The sequence below is a fragment of the Callithrix jacchus genome, chromosome 7 (genome assembly GCF_049354715.1).
Source record: "Callithrix jacchus isolate 240 chromosome 7, calJac240_pri, whole genome shotgun sequence".
NCBI classification, from domain to species: domain Eukaryota; kingdom Metazoa; phylum Chordata; class Mammalia; order Primates; family Cebidae; genus Callithrix; species Callithrix jacchus.
In genome coordinates this window covers 57,460,876-57,480,817 of record NC_133508.1, presented here as the reverse complement: position 1 = coordinate 57,480,817, position 19,942 = coordinate 57,460,876, and the positions used below count along the sequence as shown (strand labels likewise).

Genomic DNA, 19,942 nt, shown 5'->3' with positions numbered 1-19,942 from the left:
ACCCAGGAGGCGGAGGTTGCGGTGAGCCGAGATCGTGCCATTGCACTACAGTCTGGGTAACAACAGCGAAACTCTATCTCAAAAAGAAAAAGAGGATGCTTTCTTTAGCATTGGACTGACCTCAGAGACTGTTTGCTTTTCAATGGGAAAATCCAGAAACAGGTGTGACCACCCAGTACACCTGGACTTGGCTACCCCAGGGGTTCAAGAACTCTCCTACCATCTCTGGGAAGGCACTAGCTCATGACCTCCAGAAATTTCCTGCTAAGGACTTAGACTGCATGTTGCTTCAATATGCTGGTCTTTTACTGGGACACCTCACAGCAGTTAGGTGTTCTAAAGGAACAGATGCCTCACTTTGGCACCTGGAGGACTATGAGTATAAAGTGTCTAAAAAGAAAGCCTAGATTTGCTGACAGCAAGTGCAATGTCTGGAGTTCACCATCCAGTAGGGAGAGCACAGCTTAGGAGCAGAGAGAAAACAAGTCATTTGCAACCTGCCAGGACCCGAGACCAGAAGGCAGGTGAGAGAGTTCCTGGGAGCTGTGGGTTTCTGTAGACTGTGGATCCCAAACTTCGTGGTACTGGCCAAACCCCTTTATGGAGTCACTAGTGCGGGAGACAAGGAACCCCTTTGAATTGGGATCTCAGCAGCAGCAGACCTTTCAGGAACTGAAAGAGAAACTTATGTCAGCCCCGGCTCTGAGGTTACCTGATTTAACAAAGCCCTTCACGTTGCATGTGCCAGAAAGAGAATAAAATGGCAGTTGGCATTCTAACACAAACAGTGGGACCTTGGTCCAGGCCTGTAGCTTATCTATCTAAGCAGCTGGACAGAATTTCCAAGGGATGGCCCCCATGTTTAAGGGCCTTGGCAGCAACTGCTGTGCTAGCACAAGAGGCTGATAAGCAAACTCTGGAGCAAAACTTAAATACCAAAGCACCCCACACAGTAGTGACTCTAATAAATACCAAAAGACTTTCTCCAGGCAGAAGGGGGGCAAATAAGTAAAGAGGGATGGATCCAGCTACCATATGGAAGAGCAGTGCTGCCGACCACAGAGTTCCAGAAAGAGGGAGAGGATGAACCGGACTATTAAGAATAGTTTAGGGAAAATTTGTCAGGAAACAGGATTAAAGTGGGTGCAAGCACTTCCTTTGGTGTTATTCAAAATTAAATATACTCCTGATATTCCCCCTATGAAGTCTTTTATCATAGGCCCCTTCCCATACTGCAGGCACTCCTGGGAACTCCTCAGGAGTTGGGAGAAATTGAGCTAGGACGAGAGCTACAAGCTCTAGGAAAAATCACTCAGGACATTTCAACCTGGGTAAATGAAAGAAGCCCTGTAAGCTTATTCTCCCCAGTTCACCCTTTCTCACCAGGTGATCACATGTGGTTAAAGGACTGGAATTTAGTCCCTCTGAAGCCACGGTGGAAAGAACCCCAGACCACGATATGTAGAGGGAATCCATAAATGTAGAGGGAATCCCAGCCTAGATCCAGCACAGCAGTGCAAAACCTACAGCAACTTGGGAAGCTAGACCAGACCCAGAGTCACCTTAAGAAGGACAGCAAGCCTTGCTCCAGCCACATCCCAGAAGCTGGCTGGTCCACGCACGGCCGAAGCATGAGGAGACTCATCGTGGGACTTATTCTTAAAATTTGGACTCATACAATAGGGACATTAACTAATTTTGAAGAATGCTCTCAGTGTGTGCACCAGATTACTGAGGTAGGATGGAAAGTTACTACAATTCTTTTGTTCTACAGTTACTATGAATGTGCAGGGACACAGAAGGGAACCTGTTTATGTACAAACAGGTTCTCAGTAAAAGGTGTTTACGTATAATGGTACTCAGTAAAAGGTGTGTAGCCCAGGGGATAGAAAACCCGATGTCTGCTGTGATCCATCAGAACCCCCTATGCATACAGCTTTTGAAATTAAGCTCATAGCAGGGTGATGGAACAGCCCTACTAAGTTAATAGCTAAAACAGAGGATCAGGAAAATGAGGATGAGAGTGGGAACTCTCACCAATGTTATAGGGGAGATTCTCAAAGTGGGGAGTGAGGAAGGAGACCCTCCATCTTCTTAAGCTTCTAAGAGCCCTTCCCCCTAGATTTCTACATTGCATTTCAATAGGAGAAGTAAAGGGTGGCAGGCACCCCAGGCACCACCCTGAATCACATCCCTGTAGATCGCAGGCGTGGTACGGAGGAATCTTTCCAGAAGGCACTGTTTTTGCTTAAACACAATCAGACCCCCACCTAGTCACATACTCCATACCTGCTTCATGGATTAGGACCCTTTCACATGTAATTTCTAGAATTGCAAGCCTTTAAAAGGACAAGGATTTTCTTTGTCGAGGAGCTTGGCTGTTAAGGTATTTTCACCTGCCGCAGCTCCTGGCTGAATAAATCACTACTTCCTTCCCAGTTCAGAGGTTTGTTTGCAACCCCTCCTGCTTCAGCATCAGTAGAAAGAAATGTCTGGTTAGATAAGGGGTTTTGAAGACCAAGGCTTTATCATGTAGATGAAGCCTCCAGGTAGGCTTCAGAGAGAATAGGTTGTACATGTTTCTTATCAGATTTAGAGTCTGTCAGTCTTAAGGTCTGTATTGATGTTAATGCTGGTCAGCTGGGCCTGAATTTTAAAAGGAAGGAGGGAATAATGAGGCATATCTTAATCCCCTTTCGTATCATGGTCTGAATCAGTTTTTCAGGTTAACTTTGGAATGCCCTTGGTTGAGAGGGGGAGTCTATTCAGACGGTTGTGGGGCTTAGAATTTTATTTCTGGTTTATATTTCACTGTACACCTTCCCTCCTGGTGGGCAAGGACTGTGGAGTTTTGGTAAAGCACATAGTATTCTTAAAAAGCATTATTTAACCTTCCCCTTACCCACTAACATGGGGGTGGGGAAGCTGGTTTGAATGTAAAAATGGAGAAAGGCACGACTTCAACAAAGAATGTCAAGGGCTGTTTAACCTTCCCTTTCTGGACAGCATCCTTTGGCATGGTTTCAGTGTTCTTTGTCTCCTCCTGGCAGGAGGCAGACACATTTCCCAGAGCAGCAACATCCTTTATCCACAGACCATTTGAGAAATGCTATCTCTAAATTGCCTGCAGAGGTGGAAGGAGGCTTTGCTAAAACTGTTGACAGAGCAAAGCTGCAGCCAGATCAAAATCCTGCTACTTGAAACACCTGGGCTGTAGTTTTGGGAGGTTAGAAGAAGACCACAGTGGGTGGAAAGTGAGATTTCGTTCGAAGGAAGCATCCCTATGTTGTCTGGGTGAGATGGATTAAAACATAGTGATGATGGAGCAGGGAGAGATTGTACTGTTGAGAAACTTAGGCAATCTCTGGTTCCTTATATATCCAATATATTTGTTGTCCTGAAGTGAGTGTTCAAATTACAAATATGGCCATGTTGCCTACTGTGTATAAAACCTTCATATGCTCTGTACCCTTGCCCACTGCCCTTGGGATAAAGTCCTGGCTCCTCAGTCTGGCACACAACATTCCTCACTATTTAGGTCTGGCATCCTTCTTACTGTCCCCCACCCTGCTTTTTATGGTCCAGCATCACTCATTTACTTCCAGTTGTCTCACCATCATGGTGACTTCTCTGCCTTGATTTACTGTTCTGAAAGAGTCCCCATTCATACTTGAGATCAATTCCTCCAGGAAGCCTTCTTTGATCTTCTCTGGACTGGGTTAGATGTCCCTTCTTTGTCTCTCCCACTAAAATGTGAGTTCTGTAAGAACAGGGATCGTGATGTTTAAATCTCATATCCCCCAGCACCTAGCATGGGGCCTGTTGGGTCCCCAGCCCTTGTTTGAGAGCCATCTGGGAATTCAAGCTCTTAGTAGGAGGCTCATGGCCAAGGGGAAGGTGAGAGGAAGAGGCTGGGTGACACTTTGAAACTCGCGGATAATGAGTCGCTCTTCCTTCCAAGCAGGAGTGAGGGGAGGGGCCGAGAAAGGCTGGAAGGAAACAGGCGTATTAAGAACTCACAACCCCAACAGAATCAACGACTGCATTTTTGCTGTAGAATGTGCACCACATCATTTCCAAATGAATTTCCTTTTCATGGTTTCCTTTTTATCCACTTTCTGCTTTTTTTTTTTTTTTGGTGATGGGGGCCAACATAGTGAAACTCTGTCTCTACTAAAAATACAAAAATTAGTCAGGCGTGGTGGTGCACACCTGTAGTCCCAGATACTTGGGAGGCTGAGACAGGAGAATTGCTTGAACCTGGGAGGCGGAGGTTGTGTTGAGCCAAGATCACGCCACTGCACTGCAGCCTGGGCGACAGAGCGAGACTCTGTCTTAAAAAAAAAAAAAATTAATTCCGAGTTCTCTAAGGAGGGGCGGGGAAAGAGATGGGGTCTCACTATGTTGCTCAGGCTGGTCTCGAGCTCCTGGGCTCAAGCAATCTGCCAAATTGCTGGGATTACAGGTGTGAGCTCTGCCAATGTTGTTGTTGTTGTTTTTTTAAAGTAAGAATTATTTTAAATAAAAGTAATATGAATACATGGTTTAAAAAATACTAAGGAGGGAGGAGACCCTTAGTCAACCTTAAGCATCTAAGACCACCCCCTCCTTGACTTCCACACTGCATTTCAACAGGAGAAGTATAGGCTGGCAGACCAGGCACCACCTTAATCGTCCTCCTATAGACCGCAGGCAGTGTGGAGGAATCTTTCTGGAAGGCACTGTTTTTACTTAAACAGGATCGAACCCCCACCTAAGTCACTATACCCCACACCTACTCCATGGCCCAAGACCCTTTCACATGTAAATTCTAGAGTTGTAAGCCCAAGACTCTTTCACATGTAATTTTGAAAGCTGTAAACCCAAGACCCTGTCACGTGTAATATCTAGAGTTGTAAGCCTATATAAAGGCAGATATTTCCTTTGTGAGAGGAGTTTGGCTGTTAGGCAGCTATGTCGCCTTGCTGCCAGCCCAGTAAATCACCCCTTCCTTCTCAGTTCGGTGCTCGAGAAGTCTGTTTCTCGCAGCTGCTCCTGCCTCACTAAGAGTTTATGTAGATAGGCTTATAATGAAAAGCAACAATCTTGTCTCAACTCTCCCTAAACCTAATGCTGCAGCCTAGAGACAATGATTTTTTACCCTTTTAGCTATTTTTTTTGATAGCTTTCTTCATATCTCTGTTTCCTTCTCTCTCCCTCCCTCCCACCCTCCCTCTCTCCCTTTTCTTCCTAGACAAGTTCTTGTTCTGTTGCCCAGGCTGGAGTGCAATGGGGACATCATAGCTCACAGCCTCCAACTCCCGGGTTCAAGCGTGCCTCCTGCCTCAACCTCCCAGGTAGCTAGGACTATAGGTATGAGCCACTGAAAGCACCTTTGCAAAAATTATAGCAGTGAGAAAATTACAGCAGTGGGGGAGATCTGCTATAGCCAACCTCCCTACTCTTGCCTTTAGCTTTCAAGTTGCCTTAATTATACCTGTGCTTAGGCCTAGCTAACTCTGAAAGTCATTTAGTTTATAGTTTAAATGATAGTAGTCCTTGCCCAAAATGCAACTGCCTTTGTAAAGCTAATGAAAGGCCACCAGACTGGGGGAAGAGGAGCCTGAACTCCGCTAAGGGGTAGACATAAAGGATTGCCAGCTATTATTCTAGAGGTCACAGATATGCAACTTCCCTGATTACTCCTGCAAAAACATCACTATTGTAGATTGGCCTTTTGAGATGCCTTTTCAAGTTTTTTGCGTGTCTGACACCTGTGGCTCCACCTGGACGCCCCAGTTAATGGCTCCACTGTTCCTGTGACACCACACAGGAGCAACCCAGTGCAAGAAGAGGCTTCAACTCCCTAAGAATTTATCTCTGACCCAACCAATCAGCAGCAAGCACCCATTACCTAGCCACCCCCACTCCTTCCCCCAAACTGCCTTTGAAAAACTCCTAACCTAGGAGCCTTTGATGAGATTGACTTGAGTAATGATTCTGTCTCTCGAGTGCCATGGCTGGCCTTATGTCTATTAAACTCTTACTTCACTGCAATGCCATGATCTTTGTGCAGTGGGTAGGAAGAACCCATTGGTAGTTTTACCACCACATCCACCTAATTTTAAAATTTTTGGTAAGACAGTTTCTCACCACATTGCCTAGGATGATCTTGAACTCCTGGCCTCAAGTGATCCTCCTGCCTCAGCCTCCCAAAATGCTGGGATTACAGGTGTGAGCCACTTTGCCCAGCCTCTACTAGTTCTTGATTTAGCAAGCTGAGATATTTAAGGTACACAGCTGACTATGTGACCCCCACCTGAAACTGAAGGCTGCCCTTTGGAATAAGGTCAAACTCCTTAACGTGGCTAACCAGGCCTGCATCTTCTGATGCTTCCACCATGCTTATCTACTTTATTGTTTCCTTTATTCATGTACATTTTGAATTTTTACATCTTTAGAATACCCATCTTCTGGCATTTGTGCCATATATATTATCCCCTCCTCTGGATTGTGGGCTGGATGTTAATGACTTGCTTCTATGGACTAAATTTGTCCAAAGTGATGGAATGTTACTTTCATCACATTGCAAAGACTCTGGTTTCTGTCTTGCTTGCTTGTTCTAAGAGAAGTAAGCTGCCAAGTTGTAAACTGCCCTTTGGAGAGGCCCATATAGCAAGGAACTGGATAGTAACAGCAACAGCCCACAGTGAACTGAATCTTGCCAGCAACTGCGTGAGTGAGCTTTTAAATGGATCCAACCCCGGTCAGGTCTTCAGATGAGACTGCAGCCCTGCCCGACATGTTCATTGCCACTTTGTAAGAGACCTTGAGTCATAGAACCTGGCTCAGCCCAGAATCCTGCCCTGCAGAAACTGCAAGATGATAACTATTTGTTTTTCTCAGCCAGTAAATGTTTAGTAATTTGCTATACAGAAATAGATAACTAATGTCACTATTATGCCATATTGTTTGCCACTTAGTCACAGGGTTTTAAAAATTTAATCTTCTTCTTTTTACTTTTTTGAGATGGAGTCTTGCTTTGTGGCCCAGGCTGGAGTGCAGTGGCTTGATTTTGGCTCACTGCAACCTCCACTTCCTGGGTTCAAGTAATTCTCCAGCCTCAGCCTCCTGAGTAGCTGGGATTATAGGTGCATGTCGCATCACCCAGCTAAATTTTGTATTTTTTAGTAAAGACAGGGTTTTGCCATGTTGGCCAGGCTGATCTTGAACTCCTGACCTTAGGTGATCCACCAGTCTCAGCTTCACAGTGAAGGTCCCCCGCTCCTGGGAGGTAACCATATTGATGCCGATTACAGGCATAAGCCACCATGCCCAACCTAAACATTTAATCTTCTTAACTCTTCTCTCCTGTACCCGTCAAAAACTGTGTTTACAGATTGAGTGTTCCTTCCACATCTGTTCCCATGCTCATATCACCATATACAAAATGCTAAACAGATAAGAGACTTATTAGGTCATTCATTATTTATTCTTGAACGGTGTCCTCTGGCTTCATTTCAGACTCAGAGACCCAAAGTACCCCAAATGTCTTTCAGTTATAGCTGTGCTCTCCTCCCTGCTAAAGGAAATCCTAAAGAGTCATGTGGTTTACAAGAGCAATTAGCAGCAGCTGGCCAGAGCAGCAGAAATATACACTCTTCTATTTATTTCCATGAGAATCTGGGACTGTGCTTTAGGGTCCTAAAAAACACAGACAGCGCTGGACAATAGAATACACACCACTCCGAAAACACATGTCCTCCACACTGCACTCTGCACAATGGGACTGCAAAGTGAAAATGCTTTTATTGTCTCTCTACAGACAAATGGGTATTGTTCTTCTAAGACGCCATTGTTAAAGAATCTCTGGATTCCTTTGAGAATCGCCTTCCATAGACTGTTACCATGAAGTGTAAGGGCACGGAGCTTAGTCCTCAGGTCAATCTCATATTTTACCCTTCTTCAAATCCCATTCCTTTAGTGGATGACGCTTCTCTGCTCTGACTAAGACATCCTCTCCTCCAGGTGGTCCTGCAGGAAGGCAAGTTCTACTTTTCTTTTCCTTCTTTCTTTCTTTTTTTTTTTTTTTTTTGAGATAGTGAAGTAGGAAAGACTGCAAACAAACCTCTTGAACACTGAACTGGGAAGGCAGTGATGATTTATTTGGCCAGGAGCTACGGCCAGTGAAAATACAGCCAAGCTCCCCAACTAGGAAATCCTGTCCCCGCTCTTTCTTTTTTTTTTAGAGATGGGGTCTCGCTGTGTTGCCCAGGCTGGAGTGCAGTGGCTAGTCACAGGTGCAGTCCCACTACTGATCAGCATGGGAGTTTTGACCTGCTCTATTTCTGACCTGGGCTGGTTCACCCCTCTTTAGGCAACCTGGTGGTCCCCTGCTCCTGGGAGGTCACCATATTGATGCCGAACTTAGTGCAGACACCTGATTGGCATAGCGTACTACAGCCCAGAACTCCTGGGCTCAAGTGATCCTCCCACCTCAGCCTCCCGAGTAGCTGGGACTACAGGCGCATGCCACCGTGCCCAGCTCCTTCCCCTTTTAAAGGCTCACAATCTTAGAAATTACATGTGAAAAGTTCTTGAAGTAGGCTCGTGGTACGTGACTTAGGTGGAGGTCTGATCAAGTTTAAGCAAATAGAATGCCTTCCAGAAAGATTCCTCCATACCATGCCTGCTATCTATAGGGGTGCAATTAAGGGTGGCACCCAGTCTGCTAGGTTTTACCTCTCCTATTGAAATGCAATGCAGAAGGCTGGGGGAAGTGGTCTTAGAAGCTTAAGAGGATGAAGGGTGATTAAGGGTCTCCTTCCTCAACAGGGTTTGGCTTTGTTGTCCAGACAGGAGTACAGTGGTGTGATCTTGGCTCACTGCAGCCTCCACCTCACAGGCTCAAGTGATCTTCCCATGTTAGTCTCCTGAGAATCTGGGATTTCAGGCATGTGCCACCACACCTGGCTAATTTTTGTATTTTTAGTAGAGATGGAGTTTCACCATGTTGGTCAGGGTGGTCTCAAACTCCTGACCTCATGATCTGTCCCCCTCAGTCTCCCAAAGTGCTGGGATTACAGGTGTGAGGCACTGCACCTGGCCTAATTAAAGAAATTTTTTTTGTAGAGATGAGTTTTCACCATGTTGCCCAGGCAGGTCTTGAGCTCTTGTACTCAAATGATCCGCCTGCTTCAGCCTCCTAAAGTGCTGGAATTACAGGCATGAGCCACCGCGACTGGCCAAGTTCTATTCTTTCTGCTGCTTGCTGCCAGGGCTCTTTCTTCACCTTGGGGGCCACTTGTCATAAAGAACTATAATCATGCAGATCTCTTTTTCCCACTGATAAACTAGGAGCTCTGTGTGGGCAAGAACTTTGCCTCACTTACCGCTGTGTCCCTGGGAACTGGTCTCAGCAGTAAGCACCGATAAATAATTGTGCAAAGAATGAGCCAGACGTGGTGGCTCATGCCTGTAATCCCAGCACTTTGGGAGGCTGAGTCAGGCAGATCACTTGAGGTCAGGAGTTCGAGACCAGCCTGACCAACATGGTGAAACCCTGTCTCTACTAAAAGTACAACAATTAGCTGGGCATGCTGGCAGGCACTTGTAATCCCAGCTACTCAGGAGTCTGAGGCAGGAGAATCACTTGAACCCTGGAGGCAGAGGTTGTAGTCAGCTGAGATTGTGGCACTGCACTCCTGCCTGGGCAACAGAGGGAGACTCCATTTAAAAAAAGAGAAAAATAATAAATTGGCTGTAAAACTCTGCTGCTTGTTTGCAAAAATCAAATCCATCCACAGAGGATCAAAATTTGTCACCTTGATGAAGGATAACAGCAAAGATTTACTGAGAATTTGGTGAGGGTCAAACACTGGGCCTTTATTTTATTTTATTTTTTTGAGATGGAGTTTTGCTCTTGTGGCCCAGGCTGGAGTACAATGGCATGATCTCAGCTCACTGCAACCTCCACCTCCTGGGTTGAAGCGATTCTTCTGCCTCAGCCTTCCAAATAGCTGGGATTACAGGCACCCACCACCACGCCCAGCTAATTTTTTGTATTTGTAGTAGAGACAGGGTTTCTCCATTTTGGCCAGGCTGGTCTTGAACTCCCGACCTCAGGTGATCCACCCGCCTTGGCCTCCCAAAGTGCTGGGATAACAGGGGTAAACCACTGTGCCTGGCCAACACCCGGCCTTTAAAATTGCATTATTTCATTCAATCCTTGCCACAATCCTAGGGGCTGGATACTATCATCCCCATTCTGCAGATGAGAAAATTGAGTCTCAGAATAATGAAATAACTTGCCCAAAGTCACAAAGTTTGGAGGCTGTTCAACCCAAAGTGCGAATGTTTAACCGTTATGTTATACCCCTTTTTCTTTCTTTATATATCATTGTTGATAGTTTTTTTTTTAATGTTTTGGAAATTTAAAAAGATATGTACAAAGAAGAAAATGTCAATCATTCATATTTCCAAGAATACCTGATGACCAGATTTCCCTTCAGCTTCCTCTTTTTTTACATTTCTCCGCCCGCCTTTGCTGAGAACAGAGGACTGTGCTGAAGGGCCCCAAAGCCATTTCTTTTTGTTTTATTTATTTATTTGTTTATTTTGAGACAGTCTCCCTCTGTCGCCCAGGCTGAAGTGCAGTGGCGCAATCTTAGCTCACTGTAACCTCTGCCTCCTGGGTTCAAGCAATTCTCCTGCCTCAGCTTCCCAAGTAGCTGGAATTATAGGCATGCACCACCATGCCTGGCTGAATTAGTAGAGACAGGCTTTTGCCATGTTGGAGAGGCTGGTCTTGAACTCCTGACCTCAAGTCAGGAGTGATCCACCTGCCTCAGGCTCCCAAAGTGTTAGGATTCTAAGTGTGAGCCACTGTGCCCAGCCTGTTGCTGTTTTAGAGATAGGATTTTACTGTGTTGCTCAGACTAGAATGCAGTGGCGCAGTCATGGCCCACTGTGGCTCCAAACTCCTGGGCTCAAGACAGCTGTCTGCTTCAGCCTCCTGAGTAGCTGGGACCATCGGCTTGCACCATAAGGCCAAGCTAATTTATTTTATTTTATTTTATTATTTGTAGAGACAGAATCTTGCTATGTTTACTTGGCTGGTCTTGAATTCCTGACCTCAAGAAATCCTCCTACCTCAGCCGCCTACAGTGTTGGGATTACAGGTGTGAGCCACTGTGCTTGGTCACCAAAACCATCTCTAAAGAAATGCAGGCCAGGCATGGTGGTTCACGCCTCTTTGGGAGGCCGAGGCAGGTGCATCATGAGGTCAAGAGTTCAAGACCAGACTGGCCAAAGTGGTGAAACCCCATCTCTACTAAAACTACAAAAATTAGCCAGGTGTGGTGGCAGGCACCTGTGATTTCAGCTACTCAGGAGGCTAAGGCAGGAGAATCACTTGAACCCAGGTGGCAAAGGTTGCAATATGCAGAGATTGTGCCACTGCACTTCAGCCTGGGTGACAGAGTGAGACTCCATCTCAAAAAAAAAAAAAACGAAAGACAGAAAGAAAGAAAGAAAGGCAGGCAGTGTGGAGCTGTGCATCATATAGCCGAGCTGGAATGGCTGGGGTGCTCCTGAGATGACAGCAGGTGAGCCTGAGTGTGCTGTGGCAAAGCCAGTCTCATCAGGTGGCAATGCTGGATCAGGGTGGAAAGGAATTCCAGGGAAGGGGCGATGTCCACCTGGGTGCCCCCAAGTACTCGCTTGCCCTGGGAAAAGGAAACCTAAGCTGTATTCTTATCCCACCCAATGAGCCAGCCCCAAGGTCAACTCCTCCTGGGAGGACTCCTGGAGCTGTCCTCCCCTCCCGAGGACCCACTCTGGCTCCTTCCTTATTCAGTCCTGACCTTCCTAATTGTGTGTGTGTGTGTGTGTGTGTGTGTGTGTGTGTGTGTGTGAGAGAGAGAGAGAGAGAGAGAGAGAGAGAGAGAGAGAGAGAGAGAGAGAACCAGTGCACCAATGAAAGAAACAGTCCCTCCCTGTCCTCACACTCCAGACAGCAGCAAGCTCCCGACACCTTACACTTGGTTCTCCTGGATCACAGGGTGCGCTTCTGTGCATTAGACCTGTTTACACCTCTCTCTTTCTGTCAGGCGGGGAGTTCCTCAAGGGCAGAGGCTGTCTTTTTCTGTAGTATTTAGCATATTTGACGTATAAAAGATAATCAGTAAATTGAGATGTCAGCTATGGGGGAATGGGGAAAAGAATGCTTGGAATCAGACCTAGTTTTTTTTTGTTTGTTTGTTTTTGTTTTATTGAGACAGAGTCTCCCTCTGTCACCCAGGCTGGAGGCCAATGGCACGATCTCAGCTCACTGCAACCTCCGCCTCCCGGGTTCAGATGATTCTCTTGCCTCAGCCTCCTGAATGGCTGGGATTATGGGTGCCTGCCACCATGCCCAGCTAGTTTTTGTATTTTTTAGTAGAGATTTTTTTTTTTTTTGAGATGGAGTTTCGCTCCTGTTACCCAGGCTGGAGTGCAATGGCTTGATCTCGGCTCACCGCAACCTCCGCCTCCTGGGTTCAGGCAATTCTCCTGCCTCAGTCTCCTGAGTAGCTGGGATTACAGGCACGCGCCACCATGCCCAGCTGATTTTTTGTATATTTTTTAGTAGAGACGGGGTTTCACCATGTTGACCAGGATGGTCTCGATCTCTTGACCTTGTGATCCACCCGCCTCGGCCTCCCAAGAGATGGGGTTTTACCATATTGGTCAGGCTGGTCTCGAGCCCCTGACCTCAGGTGATCTGCTCTCCTTGGCCTCCCAAAGTGCTGGGATTACAGGCATGAGGCGCCCATGCCCGGCCCAGATGTACCTAACTCTGATTCCAGTTCTGCCACATTAGCTATGTGACTTTGGGTGAGCAACTCAATCACTATGAGCTTTGAGTTGCTTATTGCTAAATTGAGAACACTAATAATTAACCTTTGAGTTTGATAAATGAGGACTGAACAGGCCCACACAGGTCACCCACCTCAGTGTAGTGCATGGCAAAAAGCAGGCAGTGTTCCCGGACCACAGAGGGGTCAAGGGCCCTGGATTCGATTCTGGGCTTTGCCATCACCCTGGAGCAGGGTATTCAACTTCTCCAAAGCCCAGTGCTCTCATCTGTGAGAAGGGGGCATCTCCACACCCACCTCACAGAACTGTGGAGCACTTTAAACTTAAAATAAGGCACACAAAAGTATCTGACGTACAGTAGCTACGAGAGAAACCTTTGTTACACTGTCTAGACAAACCTGTGCCTGACCCTTTGTACTCTGGAATCTCTCAGTCACACCATCCAATGCTCAGGTCTATAAGGAGACAAAAACACACTCTAGGATGGTTATTGGCAGTTAGGTCCAGCCCAGGGGAGCTGCCCATTTAGAGAATGGGGGAGGGATGGGGCAAGTCGCCAAGTCGCCTAAAACCTCAGCTCTCCGCACCACAAGGTCCATGGTTCCAAGGAACCCATTTCCTCTCCCAGCAGAAAGAGTGCAGGTCTTCCTGTAAATCACGCTGTCCCTCCTCAGAGCTGCAAGCAAGCATAGAGATGGAACAAGACACACTCTGGGATTCTGGATGTTCTGTGATGTTCGTGATTTTAAAAATTGCTTGGAACTGGACAGAACCTTGGGAAGGCTGACGGGGACCAGTCCACACTAGGCCGGACTTTGAAAAAGGGCCCATGGGAAGAAAGGGAAAGGCAGGGGGTGTTCTAAGTCCCAAGGCAGGTTGCTAGGAGGGGTGCTGGCCTGGCCTGGAGTGTAATTTGGAAACATCATCTTTGCCCAGCCCCTGTGAGGCTGGGGCCCACTGGGCAGGTGTCCCCAGGGCTGTGAGACATCTTTATGACATTCTCCAGGTGGCTGTCAGAGGTGGTGGGTGTTCTCTGGCTGTCACTGGGTTTTCTGCAGGTCCTCAGGCCCAAAGGAGGAAGGCAGCAGCTCCTGGACTGTCATGACAATATACGTACCATCCGGCTTGGTCATGTACACGGCCCAGTTAGTGCCAAACTGGAAAAGAGGCAAAGCCGGCATGAGAGAGGCAGTGTGGCTGCAGGGTCTGAGTCTGACTCTACCACTCACTGTCTAATGTTCCTCTCATTGCCTTGATTTTCTCATCTGTAAAATGGGAATGACCATAATTGTACCTGGATCATAGAACTGTAGAGACGAGGAAATGAAAGAATGCAGTGAAGCTGATCCATGCATGGCACACTGTGAACAGACACCATGAAAGACTCACCCAGGACTTTATAAGAGCACCAGCCAGCCCTGGAGTCAGACCGCCTTCTGCTATGACAAATGACAACTAACACCCGCTTCCCGTACAGTATCCCCTTCACACCTCACACCAGGAGAAGTTGCATGCCTGCTACGTACACACAGTGCATTAGTCTGTTCTCAAGCTTCTAATAAAGACATATGCAAGACTAAGTAATTTATAAGGAAAAGAGGTTTAGGCTTGGCATGGTGGCTCACACCTGTAATTCCAGCACTTTGGGAGGCCAAAGAAGGCAGATCTCCTGAGGTCAGGAGTTTGAGTCCAGCCTGGCCAACATGGTAAAAGCCTATCTCTATTAAAATTATAAAAATTAGCCAGGTGTGGTGGCAAGTGCCTATAATCCCAGCTTCTCGGAAGGTTGAGGCAGGAGAATCTCTGGAACCCAGGAGGCAGAGGTTGCAGTGAGCCGAGATCACATCACTGCACTCCAAACTGGGCCACAGAGCAAGACTCTGTGTCCAGAAAGAAAGAAAGAAAGAGAGAGAAAAAGAGAGAGAGAGAGAGAGAGAGAGAGAGAGAGAGAGAGAGAGAGAGAGAGAGAAAGAAAGAAAGAAAGAAAGAAAGAAAGAAAGAAAGAAAGAAAGAAAGAAAGAAAGAAAGAAAGAAAACGAAAAGAGATTGAATGTACTCACAGTTCCATATGGCTGGGGAGGCCTCACAACCGTGGCAGAAGATGAAGGAAGAGCAAAGGGATGTCTTACATGGCAATAGGCGAGAGAGGACTTGCGCAAGGGACCTCCCATTTATAAAACCATCAGATTTTGTGAGACTTATTCACAATCACGAGAACAGCATGGGAAAGAACCGCCCCCATGATTCAATTACCTCCCACCAGGTCCTTCCCATGGGAATTATGGGAGCTAGAAGTCAACATAAGATTTGGGTGGGGACACAGCCAAGCCATATCACATAGATACTGCACATGCATGGTTTCATGAACTACACTGTGAGGTAAGTGCTATTATAATGCCCATTTTTCTGATGAGGAAACTGAAGCTTAGCAGGATAAAGTCAGCCACGACTAATTTGTCTCTTGATCTTTCTCCTGTACTGTGAGGAGCACTGCTTGTTTGCTGTGTGACCTTGGGAAAATCACAACTTTCTGGGGCTCACTCAGCCTCTCCGTCCGTGGAATGGTTTTAGGGTTGGGAGAATGCAGGATGGTAGGTGACAGATAAATCAGTGGCATCATGACAACAGCCCTGGAGGTTCTTGTCAGACCCAAGCTCTTCCTGGCCAGGTATTGTGAGATGCAGAGATGATTCATGTAAAGCATCTGTTTTTTCTTTTTCTCTGAGACAGTCTTGCTCTGTCACCCAGGCTGAAGTGCAGTGGCGTGATCTCAGCTCACTGCAACCTCCACCTTCCAGGTTCAAGCGATTCTTCTGCCTCAGCCTCCTCAGTAGCTGAGACTACAGGCATGTGCCACTATGCCCGGCTAATTTTTGTATGTTTTAGTAAAGATGGGGTTTCACCATATTGGCTAGGCTGGTCTCTAACTCCTGACCTTGTGATCTGCCTGCCTCAGACTCCCAAAGTGCTGGGATTACAAGTGTGAGCCACCATGCCCGGTCCATGTAAAGCATCTCTGTGCACATAGTAGGCGCTCAGTTAATAGATGCCATTCTTACTGATTATGTTGGTAACCAGTGACTGCTCAGGTCTGTATCCTCCTGTTCTTCCACACTTCTCTCTCAATCACCAAGTTAATGCCGGGCACACTCAATCTTCTGGCGTTTTTAGAATTAATTTTTTTTTCCACCTTTTAATTTTTAGAGAAGGAGTTTCTCCCTGTTGGTCAGGCTGGTCTCAAACTCAGGTGATCCCTCCACCTTGGCCTCCCAAAGTGCTGGGATTACAGGTGTGAGCCACTGCACCCGGCCTAGAATTAATGTTTTACGGAGGGAAATGTTTCTGCTTGACAGGCTCTGCCTGAGGGTACGGATGAGAGCTGAGCAGAGGCGAATTTCTGTGCTGAGTCCCCGGCCCCAACACCTCATCTCTTATTATTTGCATTTTGGTTTCAGTTTCGCCTCTGCCTCCTTCAGCTTTTTCATTTGCCTTCTCTTGTTTGCCAACATCCAATCTGTTGGAAGAAAACAGCACTGAGCAATTGGATCATGTCGGGGCCTGGGGAGCCAGGGACGTGGCGCCCTGTTATGGCTTCCTTATATGACTTTCAACGTTTCCACCGTGCAGGGCAGCTATTTCTGCCCGTCTTAAGTGAGACAAATTCCATGGTATAAATTCACTGCTTTCCTGGCGGTATGTTTTTGGGTTTGGGAAATGTGTCTGATTTACACTCCTGGCAGGAAGCAGGAGGAAGATGGAAATGTCTGTATTCCCAGATGCTTTGAAACCCCACGGCGCAAAAACAAAGCTAAAACAACCTCCTCTCTCCCAAAACACAACTCCAAAAGCAGAAATTCCCATGGTACAAGCAGCATCCACATGGCAAAATACCATTATGTTTCCTCCATGGCTGAAAATAATTTTGTCCCACTTATAGAACCACAAAGACAGAGAGGCAGCTGTCAGGAGCCATAGGCCTTAGAGTCAGCCTCAAGGGCCGGGAATACCCATGTGTTATCGCCTGGCACGGGGCCCCTTAGTAAGTCATTTTACTCCTCTGAGCCTCGGAGTAGTCACTGGGAAATGGGAATAATGGCATGCACTTCCCTCAGTCCTGGGGAGGGGATTAAACAACATGCTGTATGTATGTATGTATTTTTTGAGAAGGAGTCTAGCTCTGTTGCCCAGGCTGGAGTGTGGTGGTGCGATCTTGGCTCACTGAAACCTCCCCCTCCCGGGTTCAAGCAATTCTCCTGCCTTAGCCTCCCAAGCAGCTGGGACTACAGGAGTGTGCTACCATGCCCAGCTAATTTTTATATTTTTAGTAGAGATGGGGTTTCACCATATTGGCCAGGCTGGTCTCAAACTCCTGTCCTTGTGATCCACTTGCCTTGGCCAAAGTGCTGGGATTACAGGCGTGAGCCACTGCACTTGGTCATTGGTATGTATTTATTTTTGAGAAAGGATCTTGCTCTGCCGCCCAGGCAGGAGTGCGGCTCACTGAAGCCTTGACCTCCCAGGCTCTAGTGATCCTTTTACCTCAGCCTCTGGAGCCGCTAGGACCACAGGCATGTACCACCATGCCTTGCTAATTTTTAAATTGTTTGAAGGGACTGGGTTTTACTATGTGGCCCAAGCTGGTTTTGAATTCCTGGGCTAAAGTGATCCTCCCACCTCAGTCTCCCAATGTGTGGGGATTACAGGTGTGAGCCATCATGCCCACAAGATGCTGTATTTCGAGGGGCTGATGGTATCATGCTGGAGCTCAGGGCCTGTGGGATTCTCTCATCTTTTGAGGCTCTAGAGGACACAGATCTCTTTGAGAATCCACCATAGTTACCGATATTCCCCTTTCCCCAAATGTACATATAAATATGAAAACCTTCCCCTGAGCCTGGATTAAGAACTCATGAGTTAAACTATCTCTTTGTTTTCATTTTTTTGTTTTGTTCTATCCTTTTTCAGTGTGTGGAGGACAGGGTCTTGCTATGTTGCCCAGGCAGGTCTCGAACTCCTGGTCTCAAGTTATCCTCCTGCCTCTGCCTCCCGAACTGCTGGGATTACAGCCTGAGCCACCACGACTGGCCTACGCTCTTGCTTTCAGAATTGAAGAAACTGCAGCTTTCCAACAAGAAGACTTTTATAAAAAGTACTTCAGATCCCTCAAGACTCTTCCTAGAAATACCCAATGGCTGACCTCTATTCTCTTTTTTCCCCCCCAGTGTATTTAATGTGATCAATTATATATAACATAAAATCTGCCATTTTGACCATGTTTGTGTATACTTCAGTTTCCTTTATTCCTGGAATAAAATATGCCCTTCATCCCATGCCTACAAGGCCCTTTGTGATCTGGCCCCTGCCATCCTTTCTGACTTAATCCCATTGCTTTCCTTCCACTTACCAGGCCCTAGACCTTTGGGGGCCTTCTTGACTCTTCTCAAATTCACCAAGGGTCTGAGCGTGAAATCTGCTGGTTCTGCTCCCTTGGAATCTCCTCTTCTAGGCTTTTGTCTCTCTCATTATTTATATTTCTTTTTCTTTCTTTTTTTTTTTTTTTTTGAGACGGAGTTTCGCTCTTGTTACTCAGGCTGGAGTGCAATGGCGCAATCTCGGCTCACCGCAACCTCCGCCTCCTGGGTTCACAATTCTCCTGCCTCAGCCTCCTGAGTAGCTGGGATTACAGGCACGCGCCACCATGCCTGGCTAATTTTTTGTATTTTTAGTAGAGACAGGGTTTCACCATGTTGACCAGGATGGTCTTGATCTCTTGACCTCGTGATCCACCCGCCTCGGCCTCCCAAAGTGCTGGGATTACAGGCTTGAGCCACTGTGCCCGGCCTCATTATTTATATTTCTACTCAAATGTCATCCTCAAAAAGACAACCTTCCTGGACATCTAAACAGGGATTGGCAAACCTTTTTCTGTCAAGGACCAGACAGTAAATATCTTAGGTTTAGAGGCCATGCGGCCCTTGTCATAACGGCTCACCTCTGCTGTTGTCAGGGCAAAGTGGCTATAGACAATAGGTGAATGAATGTCCATGGCTGCGTACCAATAAAACTTTATCTATGAATACAAGCAGCAGGCTGGATTTGGCCCACAGGCTGTCATTCGCTGACCCCAATCTGCAGTGTCCCCTGCTTGCCCCTTTGTCATTGGACTTTTTTTTTCTGCGTTTTTTTCCCCCTCTGTAGCCCTCTCGACTCTCAGAAACACCACCGTTCCTTTATTTATTTTGTTCTTTGTTTATCGTCTGTCTCCTGCACTAGTCTGTGAGCTCTGTGGGGCACAGCTTGGCCCATCTTTTCTCTGTTGCCTCCCCAGAGCTACCTCAGTGCCTGGCACAGAGCCAACACTTGCTCAGTAAGTGTTTTTTTTAAGACGGGGTTTCTCCATGTTGATTAGGCTGGTCTTGAACTCCCGACCTCAGGTGATCTGCCCACCTTGGCCACTTTGTAATCCAAAGTGCTTGGATTACAGGCATGAGCCACCGCGCCCGGCCAAGTATTTGTTAAATGAAGGAATAATTTCTAGTGACTCATGCAAGTGTAGGGAGGGGCCTTAGAAGTCAGCCAACCCAGCAAACAGGACAGTAGCTGCATCTCCACGCCTGCCATGCCCGCAGCTTGGCGTGGCTCCCATAGCCTGCGAGGAAGAGGTTTGCATTTCAGAAAGCTAGAGAAGCTGCTTACCTCTCTCATGACTTGCCTGCAGGCTCCACATGGAGAGATAAAATCATCTTGCATGTCACTAGGGAAGCAAAGAATCAAACTCAAATTAGTCTCTTCCAAGGCCTGAGGACAATTGCTAATATTCAGGCCCTGAGTCCCGGTTGTTTCTGATTGGAGTCCTACCCCATCAGGCTGTTCCTGATTCACAGACACAGGCTGTTCCTGTGTCCTAAAATCTGAGAGGGCCACGTGGTAGCTTTCCACACTGCCACAGGGCAGGGCCATGGGCAGGGCTTCTCGTTAGTGCCGTCCATAAACGTTTAGTGAGCACCTACCGTCACCCACACCCTGGGAATACCAAGGGAGAAGAGAATTTGTCTCTCGTCTTCAGGAGATTGTTCAGGCCAATGGGTGATGTAAAAAAACAGCT

General features: G+C 47.0%; 1 protein-coding gene across 2 annotated transcripts in view; it reads right to left on the bottom strand.

Moving 5' to 3' along the window:
* Positions 1 to 42: 42 nt before the first annotated feature.
* Positions 43 to 19,942, bottom strand: part of CDA (cytidine deaminase) — a 41,122-nt gene continuing 21,222 nt past the window's right edge. Inside the window, exons 3-4 of one of the 2 annotated variants that reach the window (XM_035308003.3) lie at positions 19,534 to 19,591; positions 43 to 16,351 (exon numbers count right to left, since the gene is read on the bottom strand). In XM_035308003.3, coding sequence (XP_035163894.1) covers positions 16,319 to 16,351; positions 19,534 to 19,591 — 91 coding nt within the window. In that variant the 3' untranslated portion in view covers positions 43 to 16,318. The remainder of the gene's footprint in view (positions 16,352 to 19,533; positions 19,592 to 19,942) is intronic. The other variant, XM_002750384.6, reaches the window with a different exon arrangement.